This window comes from Dermochelys coriacea, chromosome 1, assembly GCF_009764565.3.
Source record: "Dermochelys coriacea isolate rDerCor1 chromosome 1, rDerCor1.pri.v4, whole genome shotgun sequence".
NCBI classification, from domain to species: domain Eukaryota; kingdom Metazoa; phylum Chordata; order Testudines; family Dermochelyidae; genus Dermochelys; species Dermochelys coriacea.
This window is the reverse complement of record NC_050068.2, coordinates 122927991-122954692: the sequence shown is the minus strand read 5'-3', so window position 1 is coordinate 122954692 and position 26702 is coordinate 122927991. Positions and strand designations below refer to the sequence as shown.

At 42.4% G+C, this 26702-nt stretch overlaps 1 protein-coding gene across 6 annotated transcripts in view; it reads left to right on the top strand.

The window, feature by feature from the left end:
- Nucleotides 1-8498: 8498 nt before the first annotated feature.
- The window catches only part of HERC2 (HECT and RLD domain containing E3 ubiquitin protein ligase 2), a 216607-nt gene continuing 198403 nt past the window's right edge, over nt 8499-26702 (top strand). For 2 of the 6 annotated variants that reach the window (XM_038384377.2, XM_038384283.2), the window contains exons 1-2: nt 8499-8580; nt 9598-9711. In XM_038384377.2, the coding sequence (XP_038240305.1) occupies nt 9640-9711 (72 nt within the window). In that variant the 5' untranslated portion in view covers nt 8499-8580; nt 9598-9639. Of the gene's footprint in view, nt 8632-8659; nt 9212-9597; nt 9712-26702 lie in introns of those variants that run through there. The other 4 variants (XR_006274540.1, XM_043493289.1, XM_043493153.1 and 1 more) reach the window with 3 other exon arrangements.

Here is a 26702-nt window from a genome sequence, read left to right as displayed (position 1 = left end):
ATGACAAAATGCTCTTGAAAGAAAGTACAAACAAGCATTGTCCTGCAGTGAACAGTCATGCCTCACACTTGCAGAAGTGATTTTTGTGTCTCTTCCATATGCAGAATAATTACTAATAATCACTCTTGAGAGAGAAAAGGGGAGTCCCACATTCTGTTTTTGTTCTAGACCATTCCCCAAACCCTTAAGATAATTAACAGTGGCTTGACAGGCACACCTAGAGTGGATACATCTGGATAGGAGTAAATGCTACTGTATATACTTTTTGGCTGTAAAAAAATGTTTTTTGCTGATCACCGGTCTACCAGCAGCAGCTAAGATTTCAGATTTGGTGTGAAACAAGAAAACACAGTTGTCTCAGTTTTCAGGCTATGATCTCATTCTTTCAAGTAAACTAAAATATTATTGCATTGATTGTCTAAAGGTACTTTGCTGCATTCTGTTTGTTCTGTTTTAGATTGAAGTGCCAGGGGCTATTTGTATTCTCTTGGTCTTGATTCTCCACTGTGTCCTCAGAGTTGCCTGAATATGGCACAAGTTAGGGCTGCACAGGGGGAACCTTAATTCATGTCACTGGTGTAAGGTCCCTAAGCCAGTGGAAGATCAGGTGCAACAGACACACTGTACCATGTCCCCTTTTCCCTGTTCTATCCATGTTTCACCCCAAGAATGTCCCTGACACCCCTTCTCTTTCTACTGAGGGTGATATGGCTGCCTCCGACTGACTTATACCAATAGAGAGGTCCTCTGCACAGGGAAAATTCTCCACTTCTCATCTCCAGCCATTTATAGACGGCTTTTTGCTGTTTTCAAGTGTTTCTTAGTGGAACTGAGAATGCAGCCCTCTTGTTTTTAGCATGTCTGACTTTCATTGGTCTCATACATTGACATTTCTTCTTGCTTTAGTATAAATCAAAGTGCCACAATCACCGCCACTCTGAGATTGAGCCACCACTGAGACAATGCGTTTCAAATTCAAGTAAAAATTCTCCATCTGGTTTGAAATCCAAGTCTGACCATGATTATACTAGTCCTACACAAGTGCTGTTGAATGTTCACTTCGACTGAGTCCACATATGTTTCTAGTCACGCTTCAACCTTGTGATGGATTGCTAATTAGGCTTGTGTAGCATAGCCTGATGGTTCTGGTCTGAGTAAGCACCACTCAGACCCGTTGGATACTCTTGATACAATTGTCTCAGGAGTATCAGCTAGAACTTCAAGTTGCCATTTGATCCATAAAACTAGAAAATGTCTTTAAAAATTCAAACTTTCTAATTGAAGGACAATCTTTTTGGAGAGCCAGAATAAAAAGAACAAAGTTGTGGTATTCAGAGTAGCAGCCATGTTAGTCTGTATCCACAAAAAACAGGAGTACTTGTGGCACTTAGAGACTAACAAATTTATTAGAGCATAAGCTTTCATGGGCTACAGCCCACTTCATTGGATGCATAAAATGGAACATATAGTAAGATATATAAGTATATAATGTATACACACATACAGATAAGTTGGAAGTTACCATACAAACTGTGAGAGGCTAATTAGTTAAGATGAGCTATTATCTGCAGGAGGGGGGGAAAAAACTTTTGTAATGATGATCCAGATGGCCCGTTTAGACAGTTGACAAGAAGGTGTGTGAGGATACTTAACATGGGGAAATAGATTCAATATGTGAAATGACCCAGCCATTTCCAGTGTCTATTCAAACCCAAGTAATGGTATCTAGTTTGCATATTAATTCAAGCTCAACAGTTTCTCGCTGGAGTCTGTTTTTGAAGCTTTTCTGTTGTAAAATTGCCACCCTTAAATCTTTAACTGAGTGGCCAGAGAGGTTGAAGTGCTCTCCTACCGGTTTTTGATTCCTGATGTCAGATTTGTGTCCATTTATTCTTTTGTGTATAGACTGTCCGGTTTGGCCAATGTACATGGCAGAGGGACATTGCTGGCACATGATGGCATATATCACATTTATAGATGTGCAGGTGAACGAGCCCCTGATGTCGTGGCTAATATGATTAGGTCCTAGGATGGTGTCACTTGACTGAATAAATATGTGGACAGAGTTGGCATCAGGCTTTGTTGCAAGAATAGGTTACTGGGTTAGTGTTTTTTGTTGTGTGGTGGACACTTTCTGCCCTATCTTATCTTGCCTAATCATGGCTTGTACAACATTTGAACGAACTATGTTGACTGCTATACCAACTAAATGTTAGCAACCAATTTTGTTTTCTGTTTTGGTCCCTGTAACTCTTAAACCTGTCTTTGTTCCAAATGATACCATCAGTTGTCCTCTGTTCTAAGTCTACCTAGTCAGCAAAGAGTGTGTGAAATTTCCCATCCTGATGTACAACAACAAGTGCTCAACTACATAACTGTCAGTGGATCTATTATCCATCATAGAAATAAACCTAAGCCAAAATTTTCAATACTAGAAATTCAACTAAATTTGATGAACTAAACTAAACTAAAATTCATCTCTTAAATTATACATAGTCACCTAAATAGAGGTGACTCTGATTTTTAAAAATTCTAAGCAGCTCCAGTACATACAAATGTATTTAGGAACCTAACTTTGCTTCCTATAGTTTACCAAATTTGACCCTAGCTCTGTGTATATTTTTGAGAAACTTCTCTAAGGGACTTTGCAAAAATTGCCTCTAAAATCTTTTACTCCCTGGGTATTAATACAGTTTGATCCAAGATTTAGGCCATTTTTAGCCTCCAAGTTGTAGCACATTTCAAAACTCAAATCATGTTTAGTGATTGTGTAAGCAATGTTCAAGAAGGTGGCAAACTTTTGGACAACTTCCTGTTCACTTTTAAAGAGATATCTAGTAGTCTCTGTCGACAAGTCTTTTAGACAATGCCATATATTCTGTTTGTTATGCAAATCCCTTAAGCAGTGGAGTAGGCATGTACATGCAGGGAATTAATGATAAAGGTCTTATACTTGCATACAAAAAGACTGATTTTATCCAAATGCTTTTCATGCCTTCTCCAAATTATATACATTTCATCTTTTTGATATCAAACAAATGGATATTTAGCTTTCCATGAGTTCTGGAAAATGCATTTTTCTCATTCCTTGGCATATTCATCTGTGCCATATACTTTGTTTACTGAGCCTAAAGCCTTTGGTATTACGCTCTGCTGATTCAGGAGGATGCTTTGATGTATTACAGGCATTTTTCAAATATATTATTTTAATCAGCAAAGTCTGCGTATACAGTTTTAAAATAGTATGTAAATCAAGGTTTAGTTTACAAATTAAATTGCTTGGCTCTGGCAGAGGAGCAGCTAAATTTGCAATTGTAGAAGTCTGTAAGACGCATGAGAGAAAGATCAGGGCAATGAAGAATCAGACCTGCAGCTTGCGCAGTTATTTATACCTGTGCAAAGTATGTAAAACTACCAAATCAAAAAGGTAAGTGTTTTACATCCTCTTTGCAAATGACTCCACAATGCAAAAGGCAGTGGAGAATCAACGGTACTGCGTTTCTGCAACAGCAAGTAATCAGCCTATGATTTAGTTTATTACAGAGCCTACTTTACATTCGTTGGCAGATTAATTAAATTACTGCTTACCTTTGCCTAACTGCCTTTTAGCTATTTGACTGTGATCTCTCTTCTCCCTAGTCAACACAGGTCTCTGATTAGAATACTGTTGGATACATACAAACTGGTGCTGAACTTCAGGTATCCTTGGTAGTGCACTTCCTTCTGGTCCAGCCCTTTTTTCCCAAGGATTACTTGTGTGGCTGACATGAACCAGTCTTATTCCACTGGGAGCACAGTTGTTCTGACAATCTTTCCTTTGTTCTGCTCTCACTCAGGTCCCCAGCGTGGATGCCCTTCTGACTGGCAGCTGAATACTTCTATGCCTGATGTCACTCAAGTCCACCTCTAGCATCCTCCATTTTCCATCCTTGGCAAAGGAGGTAAGTGAATACTTTTACTTCTCCGATACCACTTCTACATCTTGGGCTTCTGGGCAACAGATTTTTATTCCAACTTTGACCTTTTCTATCTTGTTCCGAGTACTATTGTATTTTAAAACAAACATATCAAACCCAGAACCAAGACATGATCCACTTTTCCTCCCTCCTCTTCTCCGTCGCCCCATCCTACTCCCATCCTCCTTCTCCTATGTCCCAATTACTCCTACATTCCTACCATCTTTTTTTTCTTCTTTCTGTTTCTTCCCCACCTTAGAGACAACATACAGCTCTGTTCCTGGCTGCAATTTTCTCCTGCTGTGAGCCATCATGTCTCAGTGAAGGCCTTGTCTACAAGAGAAAACTGCACAGATTTGGAAGCTGATTTAGTTAAACTGGAAAAAACCCCTGTGCAGATGCTCTTAAGCCAAACCAAGCATGTTTGCACAAGGCACTTGCACTGATTTAACTAAATCTGTGCTAAACTGACCATTAAATGTGATTTTTATTTTTCCTCACGTACACACTCCGCTTCTTCTACTTGCTTCCATGCTCCTTTTGTCTCCTACTCATGCAAAGAAGTGCATAGCTTTCTTTCTCAGCATCCCTCTTCAGAATAACCTCCTTCTTCCTGGGCATCTGGTTGCCTAAGTTTTCTACTTCAAATCCCTGTTTCCAAGCCAACCCCTTCTTGCTAATTTTCCATGAAATGTGAAATAATCTGGGAGATTTATTGATGATGCAAAGGCAGAAAACGCAACAATGGGGGATTTTGATGACCCTCATATTAACCAGGTATATGTCACCTCAGGAAAGGATGCAGAGATAAATTTCTTGACACCACAAGACTGCTCCAAGAAGCAGATTGTCCTGGAACCCACAAGGGGTTAGGCAATTCTTGATTTAGTCCTAACAAGAGCACAAGGTCTGCTCCAAGAGGTGAATCTAGCTGAATTGCTCAGTAATAGCGACCATAATGTAATTAAATTTACCATCCTTGTAGGGGGAAAAATGCCAGAGAGAGCCACCACAGTAGCATTTAATTTCAGAAAGGGGAACTACACAAAAAAGAAGCTAGTGGAAGAGAAATTAAAAGGAAGAGTCACAAGGGTGAAATGCCAGACTGCATGGAGGCTTGTTATAAAACCATAACAGAGGCTCAAATTAAATGTATATCCCTAGTAGTAGTGTGTGGTTAACCCCCCCCCCCCCCCCAAAAAAAAGGACCAAAAAAAGACACCATGGCTAAACCACAGAGGTGGTTAGAGGCAAAAAGGCATTCTTTAAAAAAGTGGACATCTATTTTCCTCACTAGGATTTGAGAGGAGCATAAAGTCTGGCATGTCAAGTGTAAAAGTATAATAAGGCCAGCCAAGAAAAAATTTGAAGAACTAGCTAAGGACACAAACTAACAGCAATTTTTTGTAAATATATCAGAAACAGGAAGTCTGCCAAACAGTTGGTGGGAATACTAGACAACTAAATCGCTCAAGGAAGCCATGCTTCTTGTGGGAAAGCTAAATGAATTCTTTGCATCGGTCTTCACTGTCGAGGATGCAAGGGAAATTCCTACACCCAAGACATTCTTTTTAGGTGACAAATCTGAGGAACTGTCCCAGATTAAGGTATCAGTAGAGGATATATTGGAACAAATTGATAAATAGTAATAAGTCACCAGATCAAATAGCATTCATCCAACAGTTCTGAAGGCACTCAAATATGAAATTGCAGAACTACTGGGATATGTAACCTGTCACTTAAATCAGCCTCTGTACCAGATGACTGGATGCTAAGGTAACTAATATAACACTTTTAAAAAATTTTTTTTATAAAGGCTCCAGAGGCAATCGCAGTAATTACAGGCTAGTAAGCCTAACTTCAGTACCAAGCACATAGGTTGAAACTACAGGAAAAAACAAAATGATCAGACACATAACTCTACCAACATATTGTGTTCATTTAACATGGGTCTGAGGCATGATTTCCCTTTACAACTCTATTATTGTATTTTGAGAGAGTCAACAAGCATGTGAACAAGTCAACATAGTGCATTGGACTTTCAGAAAGCCTTTGACAAGGTCTCTCTCCAAAAAGAAAAGGAGTACTTGGGGCACCTTAGAGACTCACAAATTTATTTGAGTGTGTCTCTAAGGTGCCCCAAGTACTCCTTTTTCTTTTTGCGAATACAGACTAACACGGCTGCTACTCTGAAATCTCTCACCAAAGGCTCTTAAGCAAAGTAAACAGTCATGGAATAGGAGGTCCTCTAATAGATCAGAAACAGACTAAAGGTAGGTTGAGAATCACTGCTTTATTCCTATTTACCATTGTGGGCTGCATCTGGTACTATCTGTATGGCCCTGAGGATGTCACATGGGCTGCAGCTGTAAGCTGAATGAGCTGCAAGCAGCCTGTGGCCCGGAGGTTGAGAACTACTGGAATAAAGGGTTTTCACAATGGAGAGCAGTAAATAGTGGGGTCTCTCAAGGCTCTGTATGGGGACCTGTGCTGTTCAACATAATCATAAATGATTGGGAAAAGGGAGTAAACAATGAGGTGGCAAAATTTACAAACAACTGCAAAATTACTCAAGATAAGCTCAAAGCTAACTGCAAAGAGTTACCAAGGGATCTTACTAAAGTGGATGAGTTGGTGACAAAATGGCAGATGAAATTCATTGTTGATTAGTGCAAAGTAATGCGTGTTGGAAAATGTAATCCCAACTACATACAAAATGATGGGGGTCTAAATTAGCTGTTGCCACTCAAGAAGATGTTGGAGTCAGTGGATAGTTCTGTAATATCTGCCGAAGCTGCAGTGGTAGTCAAAAAAGCTAACAATGTTAGAAACCATTAGGAAAGGGCTAGATAATAAAACAGAAAATATCATAATGCCCTGTGTAAATGCATTGTAACCCATACTTTGAATACTGTGTGCAGTTCTGGTGACCACATCTCAAAAAAGATATTAGAATTGGAAAAGTACAGAGAAGGGGAAAACTTACGTGGGATATGAAACAGCTTCTATACTAGGTGAGATTAAAAACACTGGGATGATTTAAATTAGAAAAGATGATTAAAAGGGGATACAAGAGAGGTCTATAAAATCATGAAGGGGATGCAGAATGTGAATAAGGAAGTGTTGTTTACCCCTTCACATAACACACAAATCAGGAGCCACCCAATGAAATTAATAGGCAGCAAGTTTAAAACAAACATATGGATGTATGTGGTCATACAACACAGTCAACGTGTGGAATTTGCTTGCAAGGAATGTTGTGAAGGTTCAAAAAAGGCTTAGATAAGGTCATGCAGGCTAGGACCATCAATGGCTATTAGCCACGCTGATCAGGGTGTTCCTGCTGTCTGACTGCTAGTTGCTTCTGGCCCTGGCCACTGTCACAGTAGGATAACTGGTGTGACCCAGGACAGCCGTTCTCATAGTCTATCACTAACCTACTCTTGCCATGACCACCCCTACGGACCATTTAAAAGCACCTTACCAGACATTACAAGTGTTGCCAACTTTTTAATCATAGAAAACTGCCCCTTCCTAGAGGCCCCACCCATTCTCTGGGTTCAGAGTGTGGGAGGGGGCTCCGGGCTGAGGCAAGGGTGTGGTGTGTGTTTTGGGGGGGGGGGTATAGGCTATGGGTTGGGGATCCAGACCCCAGCGGGGGGACAGAAAGGAGGGGTTGGGCATATGGGAGAGGGTGAGTGGGAGTGGGGAGGGCTCTGATGTGGAGCTGGAGATGAGGGTTTGGGACACGGGAGGGGGCTGGGGCCAAGGGGTTTGGAGTGCGGGAGGGGCTCAGGGCGGGGGTGTGGGCTCCGGAAGGGAGTTTGGGTGCGGGGGGGGGCCGCTCCAGGCGTGTTCGCTTCACGTGGCTCCTGGAGGCGGCCGGTAGGTCCCTGCGGTCCTTGGGGGCAGCCAGGGAGGCTCCACCCAGCTGCTCTTGTCCCCAGGCACCGCCCCTGCAGCTCCCATTGCTCGCGGTTCCCGGCCAATGGGAGCTGCGGAGCCGGTGGAGGGGGACAGGGCGTGCAGCCCCCCGGGCTGCGCCCAGGAGCCCCAGGACAGGTGGGTGGGTGCTTCTGAGGCAGCCAGGGCAGGGAGGCCTTGGACCCGCCGCGCTTCCAGCCAGACTTTTAGCGGCCCGGAGAGGCCACGGGGTCCCTTTTCAACCGGCAACCGGTTCCTCCCCCCGCCCCCCGTTAACGTCACACGGCAGCTCCCAGGACCGGCCCGGCCCCGCCCCGCTCACAGGGGCTGTAACTCGGCTCCCCGCGGCGCTGCTTTAGCGCCTAAGCGCCTTATGGCGGGGCCCACGCAGACCCGGGGGGTGGGAGGGGCGCGCAACACAAACAGCCAACGGCCTTTCCCCGCCTCGGCCCCGCCCCTCCCGCAATCAGTGCCTAGCCCCTACTCTCCTCCCGCTACGAGACAGGATGTCCCACCTCCTGCCCACACGCTGATTGGTGGACGGGCTCCTCCTGCCGGCTCCGGGATTGGCCGAGGAGGGCCAGGCCCCGCCTACTTCCGGTATTGCCGCAGGGGGCTGGGGTGGGGGAGGGGCGAGGAGTCGCATTAGAAGAATCGCTCGAGTGGTGTAGCGGCTGCGCGAGCGTAGACGGCGCCGAGGGTAAGCGCGGCGGCGGCGGCGGCGGCCTGGGCGGCCCTTGGTGCTGTGGGGGTGAGAAATTGGAGTCGTCCCTGCCCCTGCGCTGGGGGAGGGGATCCCTGGTGGTCGAGCTGAGCCCATCTCTTCCCCCTCCCCCCCCCCCCCCGTTCTCTCTGCTGGGGCTGGCCGGACCCCTGCTGTTTATGCAGCTGTTAGTGGGGCAGGGGAGGTGGACAGGCCTGTCCCGGGGGATTTAATGGGGGGGGTCTCGGTGGGGTTGAATGGAGGGCGGGAGAGGGACTGGCCCGGCCCGGCCCGGCCCGGCCCTGGGGGCAGGTAAAACGAGGGGACGGGCAGAGCCAGGGTGGGGGCGGGGGCGGGGCGGCTGCTGCGCAGAAGCCTGGGTTCCCCGGGGCGCCCGGGCAGCGTTTCTGGCTAACTGGATTCCGAGGTGCTCGGGGCTTTACTAACCGGTGCTGAGGCCGGATGCCCGGCCCGCAGACCGTATTACAGGACGAGTTCGAGCAGTAATGTAGGGGGGTGGTGACAACGGGCCTTGGCTGAGCTTGAGGGGGCAGAGGATGCTGTATTTGGAGAGGAGCATCATAGAAACCTCCCCCCCCCCCCCGCCCACCACTGTCCATCTCTGTGTGTGTGCGCGGGCGTGTAAAAACGGCATTAGCTTTGGGTTTGTCGGCTGCTTGCGTACTCTGGGTCAATTATTTATTTCATGCACCATTTACGGGTCTGAGAGGTAGAGACATCAGCCCAGGCCTCTGATGGCATCCTTTGGTGCATCAGAAAGGATGTTTTCACCATCATCGGGAGGGGAAGATTTGTGGTCTGAATAGCGTTGTTACTACCTTTTCTTTTCTCTCCTTTATGCATTGTCAGGGTGTCAGCTCCTATGTGAGATAGGGAGATTCATATGAATACAACTTTAGAGAAAATGGAAATTTTTCTGGTATTGCCAAGTATAACTTATTTTTTAAGCATAGCTTATTTTATCTACTAATTTTTTTTTCTCTCCACTGACAGGTCTGGCCACTCTGCCAGCCTGGAGAGGGTTGAAGAAGGAAAATGTCTTCTGAACCTTTTTGTCTGGCTGCTCAAACTAGGTTTGATTCCAAATGGCTGAAGACAGACTTACAGGTAAGGACTTTCCTTGTGGTTTTTTATTATAGTATTTTGTATCATGGCATTTGGTGTACACATCAGCAATGTTTTTAAATGTCAATTGGTAACAAACTGAAGAGGCTAACTATGCTGTTGAAAATGACATGCAGTTTCTGAGCATGCTGCCCTGAGAACTGATCTCAAAGAAGCAATAAAAGCACAGTTTTAATTTCAGTGTGGTCTGTATTTTGTTTAAAACCAAGCTGAAGTATATATTTTTGCTTTTTAATGTTTTTATTCACGGATTCATGTTTAATTATGTAGTGCTTTTTATCTTAAAAAGTACTGTAAATATTTTTAGTCTGCTATTTACTCTCACTCTTTATAGCTGATAGCTATAACACTGAAGAAAAACTGTGGTTAAGGAGTATTGTGGCACCTTAGAGACTAACAAATTTATTTGAGCATAGTCTCTAAGGTGCCACAAGTACTCCTTTTCTTTTTGCGGATACAGACTAACATGGCTGCTACTCTGAAACCTGTGGTTAAGGAAAACTGAAATCTGATCCAATTGTTACTCCCACATTGAAGAGTAGGAGCAACTAATTTAAATCCACAGATGAATTTCTTGGTAATTCTGCTTGGATTATATGTGGGGACTTAAATCGTGGTGTGTGGGACTCCCCCCTTTCTTAAAAAGCTTCCTACAAGGAGTTGTCTGATAAGTTGGTCTTGAATCTTTGTACTATTTTTGACCTGTGAAAAAACACTGTACCTTGTTCAGAGATTTATTGTGAAAATGGAACATACAGCTCTCTTATCTGTGATGTTTGATTGAAAACCAAAACATGCACTCAAGATAAGGCCGTGGAAAATGAGAATAAAGATTTATTATGTTCTAGTTTTCAAATCCACATTGTAATTAGTGGTAGTATGTAGAGGTTCGGGTCAGTGAAGCATTTGGGATGGAATGTTCAGTCAATGGAATGTTCAGTCAATCAGATATGTATATTTTTTTTCAGTACTTTACATTTTCAAAGGTTTCAGAGTAGCAGCCGTGTTAGTCTGTATTCGCAAAAAGAAAAGGAGTACTTGTGGCACCTTGGAGACTAACAAATTTATTAGAGCATAAGCTTTTGTGAGCTACAGCTTCATGCATCCGATGAAGTGAGCTGTAGCTCACGAAAGCTTATGCTCTAATAAATTTGTTAGTCTCCAAGGTGCCACAAGTACTCCTTTTCTTTTTACATTTTCAAAGTAATACATAAAAACTGAATATCAAAATGTCATTCAAGTAGGTCAGTCAGTGTTATCCTTCAGTTACAGGTGAGGAAACTGAGAGAATGGCATAGTCAAGTGACCTTTCCCAAGATTACACAGAGAGTGACTGAATGGCAGAGCTGAGCCTAGAATTTAGGGGCTCTCAGGGGATCTCAGACTAGGGGTCCGGACCCCTCCATGGAATCACGAGGTTATTACATGGGGGGTCATGAGCTTTCAGACTCCAGGCCAAACCCAACTTTGCCTCCAGCATTTATAATAGTGTTAAATGTATATACATTTTTAAAATTTATTAGGGGGAGTCGCACTCGGAGGCTTGCTGTGTGGAAGGGGTCACCAGTATAGAAGTTTGAGAACCACTGATTAGCTGTTCCTGTGCCTAGATAAATGAGACGACTTTGTCCTGGGGAGCCCGCAATCTGATTAGATTCTGTCTCCAATATTTTCCATCTAAAGTATAGCAAAACCAGATTCACTACTAGCATGCAACTTTTAGCGGGTTGGTATTTTCACATTACATTCATTGGAAAAACCTTGTATGTGAAATTCTGAGAGATGGCTGAACTCATATTGGATATCAGTAGAGTAATTCTCCTCTTTCCCCGCCCAATAGCCTGCATTGCTACCAGCAAAAAAAACCCCAAAAAACTTTTAGCAAGTTAATAAGTGTCGTGAGTGATATCTAAGATGCTTGTTATTTCTTTAAGAAATAACATGGATGCTTTTAAATGGCCAAGTTGCATGTATTTCATACCTGAGCTCAAATTTTGAGCTAAGCATCTTGAAGAAAAATTATAGGTCACAAACATGCAGTGTCAGCTACAAGAGAATAGTGGAAATTTGTAGTTGAAAGTGGTGGCCTGTCTCTCTGGACAAGTTTGTAATGGTGGTGGTGGTGGGTTTTTTTTTTTTCTACTGTTTGTTTTTCCTCTGAATTGGGAGATGATAAATTTGTCTGCTCTTATGATTTGTTTGATAATGTCTCTTTGTTAATATTCTGAACCTCTGATTGCTCAGGAACGTTATAAACAAAATGGTTCTAGCATCTTGAATTTAATTTGAGATTGTTTTTTGATTGGATGGATGAAAACTGCAATAAGTACTTTTTGCCTATTGTGGGAATCTATGTAATGGTTAACTCTTTAATAAGCTATATTAAGAGGAACTCCTAATATTAAGGAACTTTAATTTTCAGTAAATAAAAGGTAAATCTTTTCATGACAAGAAACCAATTACATCTAAAGTTGTCAAAACAATATTTTGTCTTACCTGAAACATAATAGAGTAATTGAGAGCAGAGCTACTGTTGTGATGTCCAGATGCTAAATGTTAAAATCAGTCGTTTGTTTCCTCTTGTTTCATCTGCAATCTGTTGAGGAATAGTCAGTTGTTGTCTCCAACTATTATCAGATATTACCCCCACGTTTTGTTAGAAAAGTAAGTACTGATTTGGTCTCTTCAAATTTAGCTTTTTTTTTTTTTTTTTTTTTTGGCTGCCTAATATTACACTGGCTCTGTTCTCAGTGTAATGCCAGAAAAAAAACTCCTACATCTATATATAAAATCTGTAAATTTTTTCCAATTTAAAAAACAAAACAAAAACCTGTATATGGGTCCTTGAAATAGCTTAAGTTCTTCACCTAATAGATCCTGAGTGGATTTGTCTCTTAGTGCATGCTGGATTGTACTAGCTATTGGGTGGAATAATCCAATTATTCTAGAGCTTTTCTGTTGGTTTATTTGATATAATATAAATCATGTCAGAAAACAAGTATCCCTTTTTAAGGTGAGAGATCACACTTATTTACTGTGCTGGACTCATGTACAGCAGACAAAGGATGTCAACAAGAAACGATTGTAGAATGGCTTTATGGCAGGGACTCAAACTTTTTTGCTCCCCCACCCTCAGGGGCTGGGGCTGGGGGTAGAGCAGGGCTGGGTGGCACTCCCTCCTCACACCCTGTGGAGGCTGACCTGAACATTCCTTTGTGCACACCACAGTTTGGGGACCATTGCTTTATGGAGTCTTGTATGCAGTATGATAGTAGTGTCCGTCCCAGGATATTAGAGAGACCAGGTGAGTGAGGTAATATCTTTTACTGGACCAACTTCTGTTGCTGAGTGAGACAAGCATTCAAGCCACACAGAGCTCTTCTTCCAGTTTGGGAAAGGTACTTCTAGCATCACAGCAAAATGCAAGTTGGACAGATTATCTAGCAAAAGTCATTAGCAGAGGGCCAAGAGGCTGCAAGCAGTCCCATGACCCATTGCAGGGCTTGAGGATTGCTGGTAGCCTAGTGTAGTTTCCTCTGAGCCTTGAAAGAGGGAGGGGGGATATCTTTCCTCTGGGTAGAACAGCACTTCTGAGGCCTGCCTTGTTCTGTGTCTTTTGTTATATGCTGATAATTTACTATAGCTGTATGGGCTCTTATTTCAAGCTTGACAACTTTGGCAAGTATTGTGGATTGAAGTCAATGAAATCCCGTTCTCTGTGGAGATCATTTAACTCTTGCTGCTCTGGCCTGGTGTGAAGTTTGTGCCACTGCATTAAAATAGCCCATATAAACATAACTATGGAACAAATGATTAGTTTAGTTTAAAATGGGTCATGTGCAGCCATTCTTTTTCCATGTCATGGGACCTCAGGCATGTACAGAACAGAAGGTCCAATATGAATTAGTGAAGTTTGGAAAGATATGAGGGAGGTCAGCATGGATGATACTGCACAGAGCCTAGTTGAAAGTGCCCTAATTCTGTTTCAGGGTAATTACACTGGCTCTGAACCCTTGGCAGTCATGTGGCATGTTCCGTTAGCTTTCAGGGAACATGAAATCACCTGCACAAGTTCTGTTGTTTTCCTAAAACTGGAACCTTTCTGTTCTTGAAGGTAAACTGCTAAAACTTTTTCAGGTAAAGATGTCTAAAGTTTTATTGGTAACTATGTTTACTTATTCTCTTTCCTTGTCTCTCTCAGCTACTAGTTTTAGTCAGTGTTATTGTAGATGCCATCTTGGATCATTACAAGGCCAAAGTTCTCTTCTTAAATATTTTGAAGTCTTATTTATACATCTTCTTTTATATCATTTCAATATGACTAGTTGTTTAATACATCTATTGTTCTCCCGCTGTTCACTATTCGGTAAGTGAACTTTCTCCCACAGACCCTTACCCTTACAAAATGTGTGTTCATAGTTGACCAGGATATTGAACAATGAAGTCCAAAGAGCATGTCAAAAATAGTTTCTAGTGCACAATATCCCATGGCTCAAATTATTTGAAACCAAAATTAATCATGTTCTAAACGAACTACACTAGATATTGAGTATTTATCAAGTTGTTTGAAGTTTTCAACTTAAAATCTAGATTTTTTTTTTTTTTTTTTTTCCCCCTTCTTCTTCAGAAGTATTAGCGGTCACAATTCCAGTTGAAGTCAGTGGGAGCTGAGCACCTATGAAACTCCAGCCTCTTCCCGCTTAGGCAGTAACTGTAATAATGGCTTTCTGGATTGGTGAGCTCGGTGATCTCCCCATCTGGCTTGTTTTTTATTAATTGCCAGGTTAGCAAATGAGAACCTGGAATCTGAAAGTAGTTACATGCTTTATATGTTGTTACTGCTAACTACTATTTTATGAGCTGGTCTTATCTGTAAAGTTAACTCTGGTAATAAGATGACTGTTGCTGATAACTCAGGTGTGTGGGGCATCCCCATGGCCATAACTTGAGTTGGCTACTGTGTCAGGTGATATAGACTCACAGTATTTTAGTATAATTTGACAGCTGCTAAAGAAACATGTAATAATATTAGAGAAGTAGATTCATTTTTGCATTTTATTATAACATATATTTCTGCTTTCTGTGTGTCTTGTTGACACGGGTCTCACAGTGCTTTTAAAAAAATCAGAAAACTGGTTTGTCTTATCTACAGTGGATTCTTGGTCTGTGTAGGGCAAAGCAAACCAGACAAGTGTGTGATTTACTAGCCAGCTGTAGATCTCCCTAGTAAAACAGACTATGGAGGATAGAAACTGACTGGATAGGACTAGCTAACCAGCAACTGGAAGGCCACAAGAAACAGCTAAGAATAAGACCACTGTTGTAAGGAACAATAGAAAACAGCTTGTGTCGTTCGCCAACAGAAGTTGCTCCAATAAAAGATACTATCTCACCCACCTTGTGTCTTTACTTTCCAATATTAGAGCGACAAGGTGGGGTGATGTAATGTCTCTTCTTGGGCCAACTTCTGTTGGTGAGACAAGCTTTTGAGCTTAGGTAGAGATCTTCTTCAGATGCACTGACAGTTCTGTAATAGAAAGCAGGATTGATGGTGTTGCTGAAAGGTTGTCTGGGCTAATAGATCCTAGGAGGTGGGTGAGGGGATCCAAATAGACCTTTAATTAAAAATGAAAAAGCTAAGAAAAAATCTAATTGGAATAGAAAAGGAATTATAATCTTTTTCCTACTAGGAACTGTTTTTCAGAGGAAGGATATGTTCTATTGTCTCCCTGTCCAAAATAGTTTTTCAGTCAAGTATGTTGGTATGAGAGGAGGCAGGAGAAAACATGCATCATAGTGTAAAGGTAACATTTTGAGTATATGATGGGTGGTGTGGCATGAAGATTTTGTTCGCATGAGTTTTTTTGATAGTTGTATTATTCTTGAGTGGCAATGATTAACATATTTATATCGCACTGTGCATTCTGTACATACCATAAAGATTATAGGAACTATTTTAGGAATATTGTAGAATTCTAAAAAACTTATTAGGGTTATTTCTCTTAGCCTTCTGGGTGTACAGCCTGGTGCCTCAGTGCGCGAAACTGTGTATACATCTCTAAGGGAGAGAAATAAAAAGACCTAAGGTGCGTCTAAAAATAACCTATATTATCTCATTCAGATATATAAATTGTCATAACACCACAGTTTTCATCTACTTTGTAGAACTAGACGTGAGTGCTGGGTCCCATTGGAAAGTGGAAAAGCTCCCCAATTGTGTTTTGCTCCTGTTTCTAGCCTTACATGGCAACAAGAAATTAAACTTCAAAACAGTCTAGGAAAACTGTCAGCTCGGATTTTATTCTTTTCCTGGATCATCATCAATTGTACTTCTCAAGGAGAAGTGCCACATATTGCATTTGAAGGATGAAAGGCATATGGGCTTTATTAACTTTTTTTTTTTGTAGATAGGCTTTTGAAACTGCTCAGTGTTAGAGTAAGTGCTGGGTAGATGGAGTAATGTGCAGGTGATGTCTTATGTATGTGCAACGCTGGTCACACCCATGCAACTTAGCATGTGGATATGTCCTGTGTGTGTGTGATGCAGAATTTTCAAAGCACTGTTTAGAAATTCCTGTTTCAATATCTCTGTTGGGTGAATGATCTGTTGTCTCCCAATGGAGGCTGCCATTTAGATTAAACCCTGCCCCACAGCAGAAGCCAAGTTTGATGCCAAGGGCCACTGAAAGAACTAGTGTTGCTATTGGCAGTCTAAATAATAGGCTTTCATTGGTAGTATAAGCCTGACTTCCAAGGCTAAGTGATTCTGGCTGGCTTGTCAATATCAAACTGTTAAGATGTTGACTTTGTCTTTGTTTACTAATGTTTTAATTTAGATTGTTAAAGTTTCTTAAATATAATATTTTGTAATTAGACAAATAGAATATTCTGTTACTGCATTCTAGTTTTTCCTTTAACATGTGGGGAATCGCGTTTGGTAGAGTATTTGCTCGTATTGGGGGAGAGACAGGTATATGGAAAAAGCTATAAACAGTAACAGGTCATTCATGTTTACTTCAGACATATGCTTTTAGATGTATTTCAAAATTCTTGTCCCCTTCTCCCTTAAATTTGAGCCAAGTGTGAAAAGTTGTGACAAAACAGATTGTTACCAGGGCTTTAAAAATTTACCTCACCCTTTGTAGCCCAAGAATTAATCTTGTTAAGTGTGTAAGGGTATGTCTACAATGCATCTGGGAGTGAGCCTCCCAGCCTGGGTCCACAGACTTGAGCTAGTGCTTTAAGAATAGCTGTGTAGACATTGCATCTCAGGCTGGAGCTTGGGCTCTGAAAACAGGGCGATGGGGTCTGGGGTTGAGAGCCCAAGCTGCCACGTCTGCGTAGCTATTTTTAGAGGGTTCTTTTGAGCCCTTCTAGCATGAGTCTGTGAACCCAGGCTGGGAGGCTTGCATCCTGATGCAGTGTATCCTTGTATACCTGTGGTGGCACTCCCTACCAATTAAAGAAATAAAACTGATATATAGTGTATTTAATAAAAAGAAAAGGAGTATTTGTGGCACCTTAGAGACTAACAAATTTGTTAGTCTCTAAGGTGTCACAAGTACTCCTTTTCTTTTTGCGAATACAGACTAACATGGCTGCTACTCTAAAACCTGTCAGTGTAGTTAATAGTAACACTCAGTCGCCTTTCTGTTGAATGCATTTTTAAAATGTTTTAAGCATGCCATATCTCTTACATTTGTCATACCTTTTCCCCTTCTTGATTTGACTCCCATCTATTTTATTTTTTAAACCCCTATAGAGCATGACTTGTTTTCCCTACAACATTTTCAGGTTTTTCTTTTGCTTCCACACTCTTATGAGAGTCTTGCTCTTTCCTCTCCTTACTTCCCTGCTTTCCACTCTTGTCCATGTCTACCTCCTGCATAGAACTTAAACAATTTTAGCAGAAACCCAGTACCTAGGGGACTAAAACTACTAGTCAAAGCCAGATACAGAAGATTGGCTCCAGCTGGGAAACTCTCCCCTGCCAGCTAGTGGAAAGGGGAGCATGTTGGGCTTCCTATACTGATGCTGTTTTTAGATCCTGTTCTATTAACTGAATAGCAGAGTAAAGAATCTGCTGTAGCTTGGGAAAGCAATGGGCAGCAGCCAAGGTACTAGAGCTGTCTCTTCTTAATAAGACTGCTTTCGTCAACTTACAGTCATTTCATATTTGGAAGGCTATTTTTGTAATCATACGGCTAGAGGTAACTTTTTCAAAGGGGTAACAAACTTTAAGAATTATATTCATGTCTGAAATCTTTGTACCTGCTATAAATTATGCCTAAAATCCTGATCTTAAATTAAGTTCTGTATGGGAAGATGCCTTTGCCTGCCTGGAATCCTGTTGCATTTGGTGAGGCTGCCCTCATCTTAGTCATCCACCTGCGAGGATCTTATTGTCATATCAGGGTCTTGGTTATTAAAATGGAAAAGTTAGCGAAAACTATTTTTTACTTATGTGTGGGTTTCAGTCACTTCCTCTTTATAGTCAGTTTCTGAAAAGAGCCTTACAAACATCAACAGGGTTCAGAAACACTTGCATTTTTAAATAACTCAAAAATGTAAAAAAAAAAAAAATGGTGTTTTATCATTATATTTTATGAAAACAGTCAATTAAAATCAATTTGATGCTCTCCCTCAACGAAAGCTTTGGTTCTGAAGGAGTTAGTGGTATTTGACTCTTCACTCGTAACAATTTAAGAGTCTCCTGTAGCAAGTAGGATTTTTTAAATCCTGTAGAACACTAGTGTTAATGCATCTTTCTGTTTAAATCAAAGCTTGGAAAAAGTACTTTCTGGTGTCCAGTGGGAAGATTTCCAATATTTAGGAATCTAGTAGCAGAGTATGGAACTGATGCAGTTCTAGTAAGCTTCACTCTTACTCCTCAAGCTAAATAGTAAAACACAAATGTTAGAAGTATTTCGCTTCACTATGGCTTTTCATGGTAAGTGGGATATGATCCCATGGAGACTGGGAAAAGGAAACTAGAAAAAAAAAAAACAAAACCAACAACAAAAGGGTAAGAAATACAAAAAACAGACTTAAAGAGGCAAAGACAGAGTGTGTGGGAGAGAACAGGGGAATATAAATGTTACTTCTCTGCCCTTCTCTTGACAGCTGTCTGAGTGGGAGGGGAGATAAAAAGGAAAAAAAAGGTCCTGTTTCCTCCCCCTGCCCCCCCCCCCCTTTTTTAAAGGGTTGATGCAAAATATGGTGCAGCTGCAAGGAAGAGAGGCAGAATGCTCTTTTCTTTCTCCCCTTTGCACTGCTAGGGATTTTGGAGTGCTTCCCAATGAGTAGTTCCTGTCTTTCATAACTGGCCGTTGTTAGTAGGTTTCTGATGCATTTTTCAGGTTGCTATTTAAATGTTTCTTTGAGGGTTGTGTCTTAAGTTCTTGGATGGATGGTTTTGCTGCCTGCTTTGTTTTACTTGCACTACGTGCTTCAGTGAAGTTCATACAAGTAACTTCAGACTTTCATTCTGCCTACAGGGCAATTTGCTCTTGTGGCATGGATTGTTAATCAGCTAGGCCAAAGGTGGGCAAACTGTGGCCCGCAGACCACATCTGGCCCACAGGACTGCCCTGCCTGGCCCCTGAGCTCCTTGCCCAGGAGGCTAGCCCCCAGCCCCTCCCCTGCTGTTCCTCCTCCCTCGCAGCTACACCCTGTGCGGGCAGCAGGGCTGCGAGCTCCTGCTGCTCTGAGTCGCGTGGTAAGGGGGTGGCAGTGGTGCAGGGGTTGAGTAGGTTGTACTGGGGAGGTGCTGGTGGTTTGGGGCAGGGGGGGTCCCAGGAGGGGGAAGTCAGGGGACAAGGAGCAGGGGGGTTGGATGGGTCGGGAGTTCTGAGGGGGGCAGTTGGGGGTGGAAAGTGGGAGGGGACGGATAGGGGGCAGGGGCCAGGCTGTTGTGGAGGCACAGCCTTCCCTACCTGGCCCTCCATACAGTTTTGCACCCTGATGTGGCCCTCGGGTTTGCCCACCCCTGAGCTAGACCATGTTCAGAGAATCTTGGAAAACAAATCTCTAAACAGTTGATTCCAAAACAATTTACCCAACTCCTGTTTGTTTCTAAAAGAATCCTATTTTTAAAAAAACTTCAATTGAGATTGTGCATGGAAAAATATGGTAAGGATTCAGGGTCTTATGCAGGTGATGTGGTAGTGTCTCCTCCATTTGGATTAGAAAGGAGCATAATAATTGGCATGAATGATTTGGTCTATGGAGTTAATGAAAAGTTAGATCTCCTAGATTCTGCTGTCTTCCTGCTCAAGGTCATCTGCCCAGGAGGGGATTCAGTACTTGAGAGAAATAGCTAACAGTTGGAATAGGAGTTTGCACAGAGGGAGAGTAGGCTTTTAAATTTATTTTTTTAAGTTAGTTGTTAATTGGGCTAAAGAAAATCTATTAAACTAAATAAACACTTTAGCTTCTAACTTGAAAAAGTAAACCTAGTGCCAGTCAGATTAAAAGCCTCAGTTTAATTATGCGGGTTAGATTACCAATAGGTTACAGTGGGGGCTGCTGCATGTGCAGTACATTAATGTAGTGCTTCCTAATTCCATACTCCAAATGGTGACTCTGGTCTGGTATGGAAGCAAATGCAGTAAGGCGGCCTATCAGTTGAATTTCTTCTCTGTAAGACAAGCAGTTGCACACAGGGCTGTCCTTACCAATACGCAAAGTACGCAGCTGTACTTTTCTGGTGCCCTACACAGCTGCATGCTGCTCCAGCCCCTGCTTTGCCTCTTCTGCCCCCGCTCCACCCCAGCCCTGCCCCCGCTCCACCCCTTCCCCAAAGCCTCTGCCCTGCCCCTGCTCCACTCCCGCTCCATCCCCACTCCCCTGAGGACTGAAGGAGGGCCGGGCCTGCACTCATCAGGGCTGGGAAGTCCAGTGGCCCGGCCCCAGCCATGCTGCTGGTGAGTGCTGAGGGGTGTTTCCTCCCTTTCCCCCAAGCCTGCCCCCCCCAGAGGGGTGCTATGTAGGGCCCTAGAATAGCTAGGGACAGCCCTGGTTGCACATAAATGTTTTGGAGAATGTGATCCTGAACTCACTAAGTATCTTCAGAAACCTGTTTATCCCTAAATGTTCTGTTAATAGAATCATAGAAATGTAGGACTAGAAGGGACCTCATTACGCCATCTATTCAGTCCCCTGCACTGAGGCAGGAATTAGTGTTATCTAGATCATCCCTGATAAGTGTGTGTCTGTTCTGTTCTTAAAAACTTGCATTGGTGGAGATTCCATAACCTGCCTAGGTAATTTGTTTCAGTGCTTAACTACTCTTACAGTTAGGAAGCTTTTCGTAATGTCTAACCTAAATCTCTCTCGCTACAATTTAAGCCCATTACGTTTTATCCTTTCCTCAGTGGTTAAGGAGAACAACTTGTCACCCTCCTCTTTGTAACACTTACGTACTTGAAGACTGTTATTTCCACCCTCTATCTTCTCTATTCCAGACTGAAAAAACTGGGTTTGTTTAATCTTTCCCTGTAGGTAATGTTTTCTAGACATTGAATCATTTTTGTTGCTCTTCTCTGGATTTATTCCAATTTGGCCCCATCTTTCTAAAACTGTGGTGCCCACAACTGGCCAGAGTGCTCCAGCTGAGGCCTTATCAGTGCGGAGTAGTAGTAGTAGAATTACTTCTCATGTCTAAGGCTACATTTTAGTCACAGGTGTGAGGTTTTTTTAAAGTAAAAGTTATGGACGAGTCACTAAACAGGTCCGTGACCTGTCCATAACTTGTACTATATACTCCTGACTAAATCTTGGGTGGAGGGGTGCCACGAATGTTTGGGGTGGGGCATGGTGGGGCTGGCAGGCTCCCTAACCGGCTCCTTGCGCTTCCCCGGAAGCGGCAACCTATCCCTCCCTGAGCTCCTAGCTCTGCGCGTTGCCTCTGTCTGCAGGCACCACCCCTGCAGCTCCCATTAGCTACAGTTCCCAGATAATGGGAGCTGTGGAGCCAGCACTTGGGGCAGGGGCAGTGAGCAGAGCTAGGAGCTGAGGGAGGGACTTGTCTCCCCTTCTGGGGAGCTTCTCGAGGTAAGTGCCACGCAGAGCCCTCGCCCCCTCCGACACCCAAACTCCTGCTGCTGCTGCTTTGGCAGTGGGGGGAGGGCCAAGACTGCCCTAGCAGTGGCCTGTGTGGCTGTTCAGGGGCTGCCCGAGCTGCTCAGGCAGCCTCTGGGCCAGCTGTACCTGTCACTTCAGAGGTCCCAGAAAGTCACAGAATCCATGACTTCTGTGACAAACTCGCAGCCTAACTCATGTCTTTCTTACAATACTCCTGTTAGTACATTCCAGAATGGTGTGGTGTTTTTTTGTTTTGTTTTTTGTTTGCAACAGTATTGCTTTCTATTTAGTTTGTGATCCACTATAACCTCAAGATGCTTTTCAGCAATGCTCCTTCCTAGGTAGTCATTTTTCCATTTTGTATCTGTGCAATTGATTGTTCTTCCTTAGTAGACTACTTTGAGTCTGTCCATACTAAATTGCATCCTATTGATTTCAGACCATTTCTCCAGTTTGTCAAGGTAATTTTGAGTTCTAATCCTGTCCGCCAAAGCTCTTTCAACCACTGCCAGCTTGGTATCATCTGCTAACTTTAAGTGTACTCTATTTGCCATTATCTAAATCATTTATGAAGATATCGAATAGAACTGGACCCAGGACAGATCCCTGCAGGACCCCACTCAATATGCGTTTCCAGCTTGACTATGAATAAGAGATAACTGAGTACTGTTTTTCAACCAATTGTGCACCCACCTTATAGTAGGTTTGTCTAGACTATATTTCCCTAGTTTGCTTATTAGTAGAGTGACCATATGTCCCATTTTGGCTGGGACAGTCCTTTTTAAAAGCCCTGTACTGGCCGTCCCGATTTTTTGGGTAAAACTGCATTTTGCCAGGAAGGTGGAGTACTCTGTAGTGGGATACGGAGGAACATGCAGGGCAGGGGGAGCAGCAATACCAGCCCTATATGGGAGGGAGGGCTCAGGAGAGTGGCTTAGGCCAGGCCAGCCCTGCGTGGCCAGGTGGTAGGGGGTCTTCGGCTGGCCACGTCTGCAGGAGGGGAGAAGGGGGCATTAGTCCCTTGGGGGAAAATGTGGTCACCCTAGTTATGAGAAGATCATGTGAGACAGAATCAGAAGCCTTAGTAAAGCTGAGATATATCACATCTACTGCTTTCCCCCATCCACAAGGTTTGTTTCTCTGTCAAAGGAGGATATCAGGTTGACTTGTGGCAGGAGCGTGTGCAGTAATTAAACATTTGATGGCTTTTGGAGGGGCATGTTCTGCCCCTACCGTGGCTACGGAGCTGGAAGAACTGTCGGGTCCCTCTGTGACCCTGGCTCATGCCTCTGTTTGCCTCCCCTTGAGCACATCCCAGCTTGTTGTGATTTGTTCTTGATAAATCCATGTTGACTGTTACTTATCTTATCTATCTTTTTGTAGGTGCTTACAAATTGATTGTTTGCTCCATTATCTTTGTGGGTACCAAAGTTAATTGGACTGGTCTATATTTCCCTGGGTTGTCCTTATTTCCCTTTTAACATACAAGTATTATATTTGGCCTTTTTCAGTCCTCTGGGATCTCCCATCCTCCATGAGTTCTCAAATATAATCACTAATGGCTCAGAGATGTCTTCTGTTAAAGTATTCTAGGATGTATTTTGTCAGGCCCTGTCAACGTGAAGACACTAACTTGTCGAAGTAATTCTAAATGGGTTCTTTCCCTATTTTAGCCTCTGATTCTACCCCTTTTATACAGATGTTCGCTATGTTAGTTGTTTGATCACTGCTAGCCTTTTTGATGAAAAGTGAAACAAAAAAATTTTTTAGCATTTCGGTCGCTGTTACATTTTCTACTATTTTTCCCTCCTTTTTGAGTGATTGGCTTACCATGTCCTCTTACTTCTAATGTATTTGTAAAATGTAGTCTTGTTTTGTTACCTTTTATGACCATATTTATTTTAATCTGATTTTGTGCCTTGGCCTTTCTAATTTGTCCCTACATGCTACATGAGGAAAAGAGTGCTCGGTAAGGGTTGTGGTACAACTGACCTGGGGGGGGAAAAAAATCTAAAATTCTCTCATACACTTTTCCCATAGGTGGGGGTAATTGTATCTCATTGCTGAGGGTAAGGAGGGAAGCAAAGGTATGTCTACTACATGCTTGTGGCTTCTGCCCTGGTCCCTATGCTACTCGTGTGTGTGCTGCTTTGGTCCCCTCACAAGTGATTGCCAAATGGCACAGGAAAGCTTCCGACAATGGGGGAAGGAACAAAGCAGCTCTGCCAAAGAACCTTCGGCAGGGGATTGCAGAGTACCTCCAGGAAAACTTCCTAGAGATCTCTCTGGAGGATTCCCATGAGATCTTGGCGTGCATCAACACCCTGTTCTGCTGTACTGATTAGCTGCACAGACAAATGTCCCGCATAGAGGAACACAGCCAGCCGTGTACATTTCTATACCCTGAACCCACCTCTGAACTACACAAACCACTTCCAAGGCGTCTCCTTTCCTGCTTCTTGCTCAGCGGAGAGCAACTGCTGAGACTGGCCAGACACCTTCAGACTGGCAAAGAGTTCTGAGCTGCCTGCCTCATGGGGCAACCTGGCCAGGAGCTCCTCCTCCTCATCGTTTAACTCCACCTCTTCTTCAATGCAGGAATAGTGTTCAAAGGCAACGGGTAACTTGGATTAGAAAAGGGAAATGTAAAGCCTGAGGTTGTCTATTTTCTGTGTATATCATGTATGTTTGCTTTCCCTTAATATTTCATCTCTGAACCTGTGGTTAAATAAATTATATTTTTACCACAAGCAGGTCTCTGGTGTGCAAACTATGAAGTGTGAGTGCCAAAGCACACTGATAACTATGGGGGCTAGTTTACATGTTTGCGGGTGATGAACTAGAGGGGAATGATTTGAGTCTCTTTATACTTAAGAACTCAGGGAGGACACATTTGGGAAAACTTGGGACTGGAAGGGCTTTTGATGTCACTGCAAGGAGTGACTAGGCTGATGAGACTCAAGGGGTAAAACCTTGTGCTTGTGGGCTGGCTACTGGTGCCAGGGTTTGGGACCATAGCTGCACAGCATTAAGGCCCCAAGGTTAAAGAGCAGGAGGTAACGTAGCCACTTACTGGTCTGGGTGGTTCCCAGAACATCAGTCATTGCTACCAACAGTGATGCAGAAGAGTATTTTCCTCTTTCTGATAGACTGCAACCAAAAGGTTTCTGGACAGAACTCCAGTTCTTATGTCATAGCACTTGGATGTCAGGTGGATAGGCACCTTGGAAATGTTTGGAAATATCAAATGTTCAGGAGAGAATGCTTGTCTCTATGCTGGCTAACCTAATTTCCAAGAAAATTTATGGGAAGAATGGTCCTGTGGCTGAAGTACAGATCTGTAGCTGTTGAGTTCTCTGAAACGGACTTAACTGACTTGCCCAAAGTCAGAGTATCCACTCGGTTGGTTATAACTGGGTTAATACTTCTTTTACAGATGTTGAGAAGCTTAATTATTGATAGAATGCTTTGAGATTCTGAAATGGGGAAGGTAAAAATGTTCGGTTAGTAATTTATTATTCACTGCATTTTAAGAAACTGCTTAACCATGTTTGGTTTTGAGTATCATAATAGTAAAACATTGCTGATGTTTGTTGCTTACTGTCCATGGAGTGAACTAGAATTCCAGTGTTAAATTGCTCTGGTTTAATTGAAGGAGTAGATCTGCTGTGTCAGTAGTTCTCCTTTCAGTCGGCTGCTTTGTTTATTGCCACACACTATCATATGTCTGGTTTCAGAGTAGCAGTTGTGTTAGTCTGTATCTGCAAAAAGAAAAGGAGTATTTGCGGCGCCTTGGAGACTAACAAATTTATTTGAGCATAAGCTTTCGTGAGCTACAGCTCACTTCATCGGATGCATCCGTAATCCTTTTCTTTTTATTATGTCTGTTACACTTAAGGTTTTTTTTAACTTCATTTTTTCAGATAATGAAGCAAGATAATAACTTAAATGCCAGTAAAACAGCAAAAGCTGTCTTTCTAAAAGCTATCTATACAACACCGTCTTTGAAATAAATTAAAAAAAAACCCTGTATATACTAGACAGAACAATTCTTTCTGAGGGCTATTTAGTCCTGTGAGTAGCGTTTTCTTTATGTAGAATATCGCGGAAGTTACTTGAATAAAACTTACAGCGAAAGCCAAGTGCAGTTGGCCTGTTGTCAGTTTTTTAGCTGAGTTGGCAGGATTTTTTTTTCAGTACCAAGTTTGGACTTCATGCTCTACAAGAGGATTAGAAGCTGAAATTGGGAAACCAATCTTTTGATTACTTGTGGCACCTTAGAGACTAACAAATTTATTAGAGCATTAACACGGCTGCTACTCTGAAACCAATCTTTTGATTGTAAGCAACACCTATAAATGTGTAGTTGAACTTCGTCTTCTGAAATACAAGATTGCTGTGTTATGAAGAAACTCATAGAATGACTGAAGATATTCTGAAATTTAGATGCCATTATGCATAATATATAAATTTAAGGGGTGAAATTGTGCATACTTACAATCCAGAATGATCTAAAAATTTAAGTGAAATCTGCATAAAATAAGAGATTGGCAGACTAAAGTCTTATCTTATAAACAAATGGAAGATATCAGTTTTGCAACCCATGATATGCGGATGTCCAATGCCACTGTTTTCTCAAACTGATATCCTACCCTATGTTCTTTTTCAGAAGATTAAGATCCTTCTTTGAAATAACTAAATGTGGGGTTTTTTTAGGACTGTCAAGCAATTTAAAAAAGTATTGCAATTAATCGCTAATAGTATACAATTTATTTAAATATTTTTGGATATTTTTACATTTTTCAAATTGATTTAAATTACAACACAATACAATATGTACAGTGCTCACTTTATAATTTTGATTACAAATATTTGCACTGTAAAAAAAC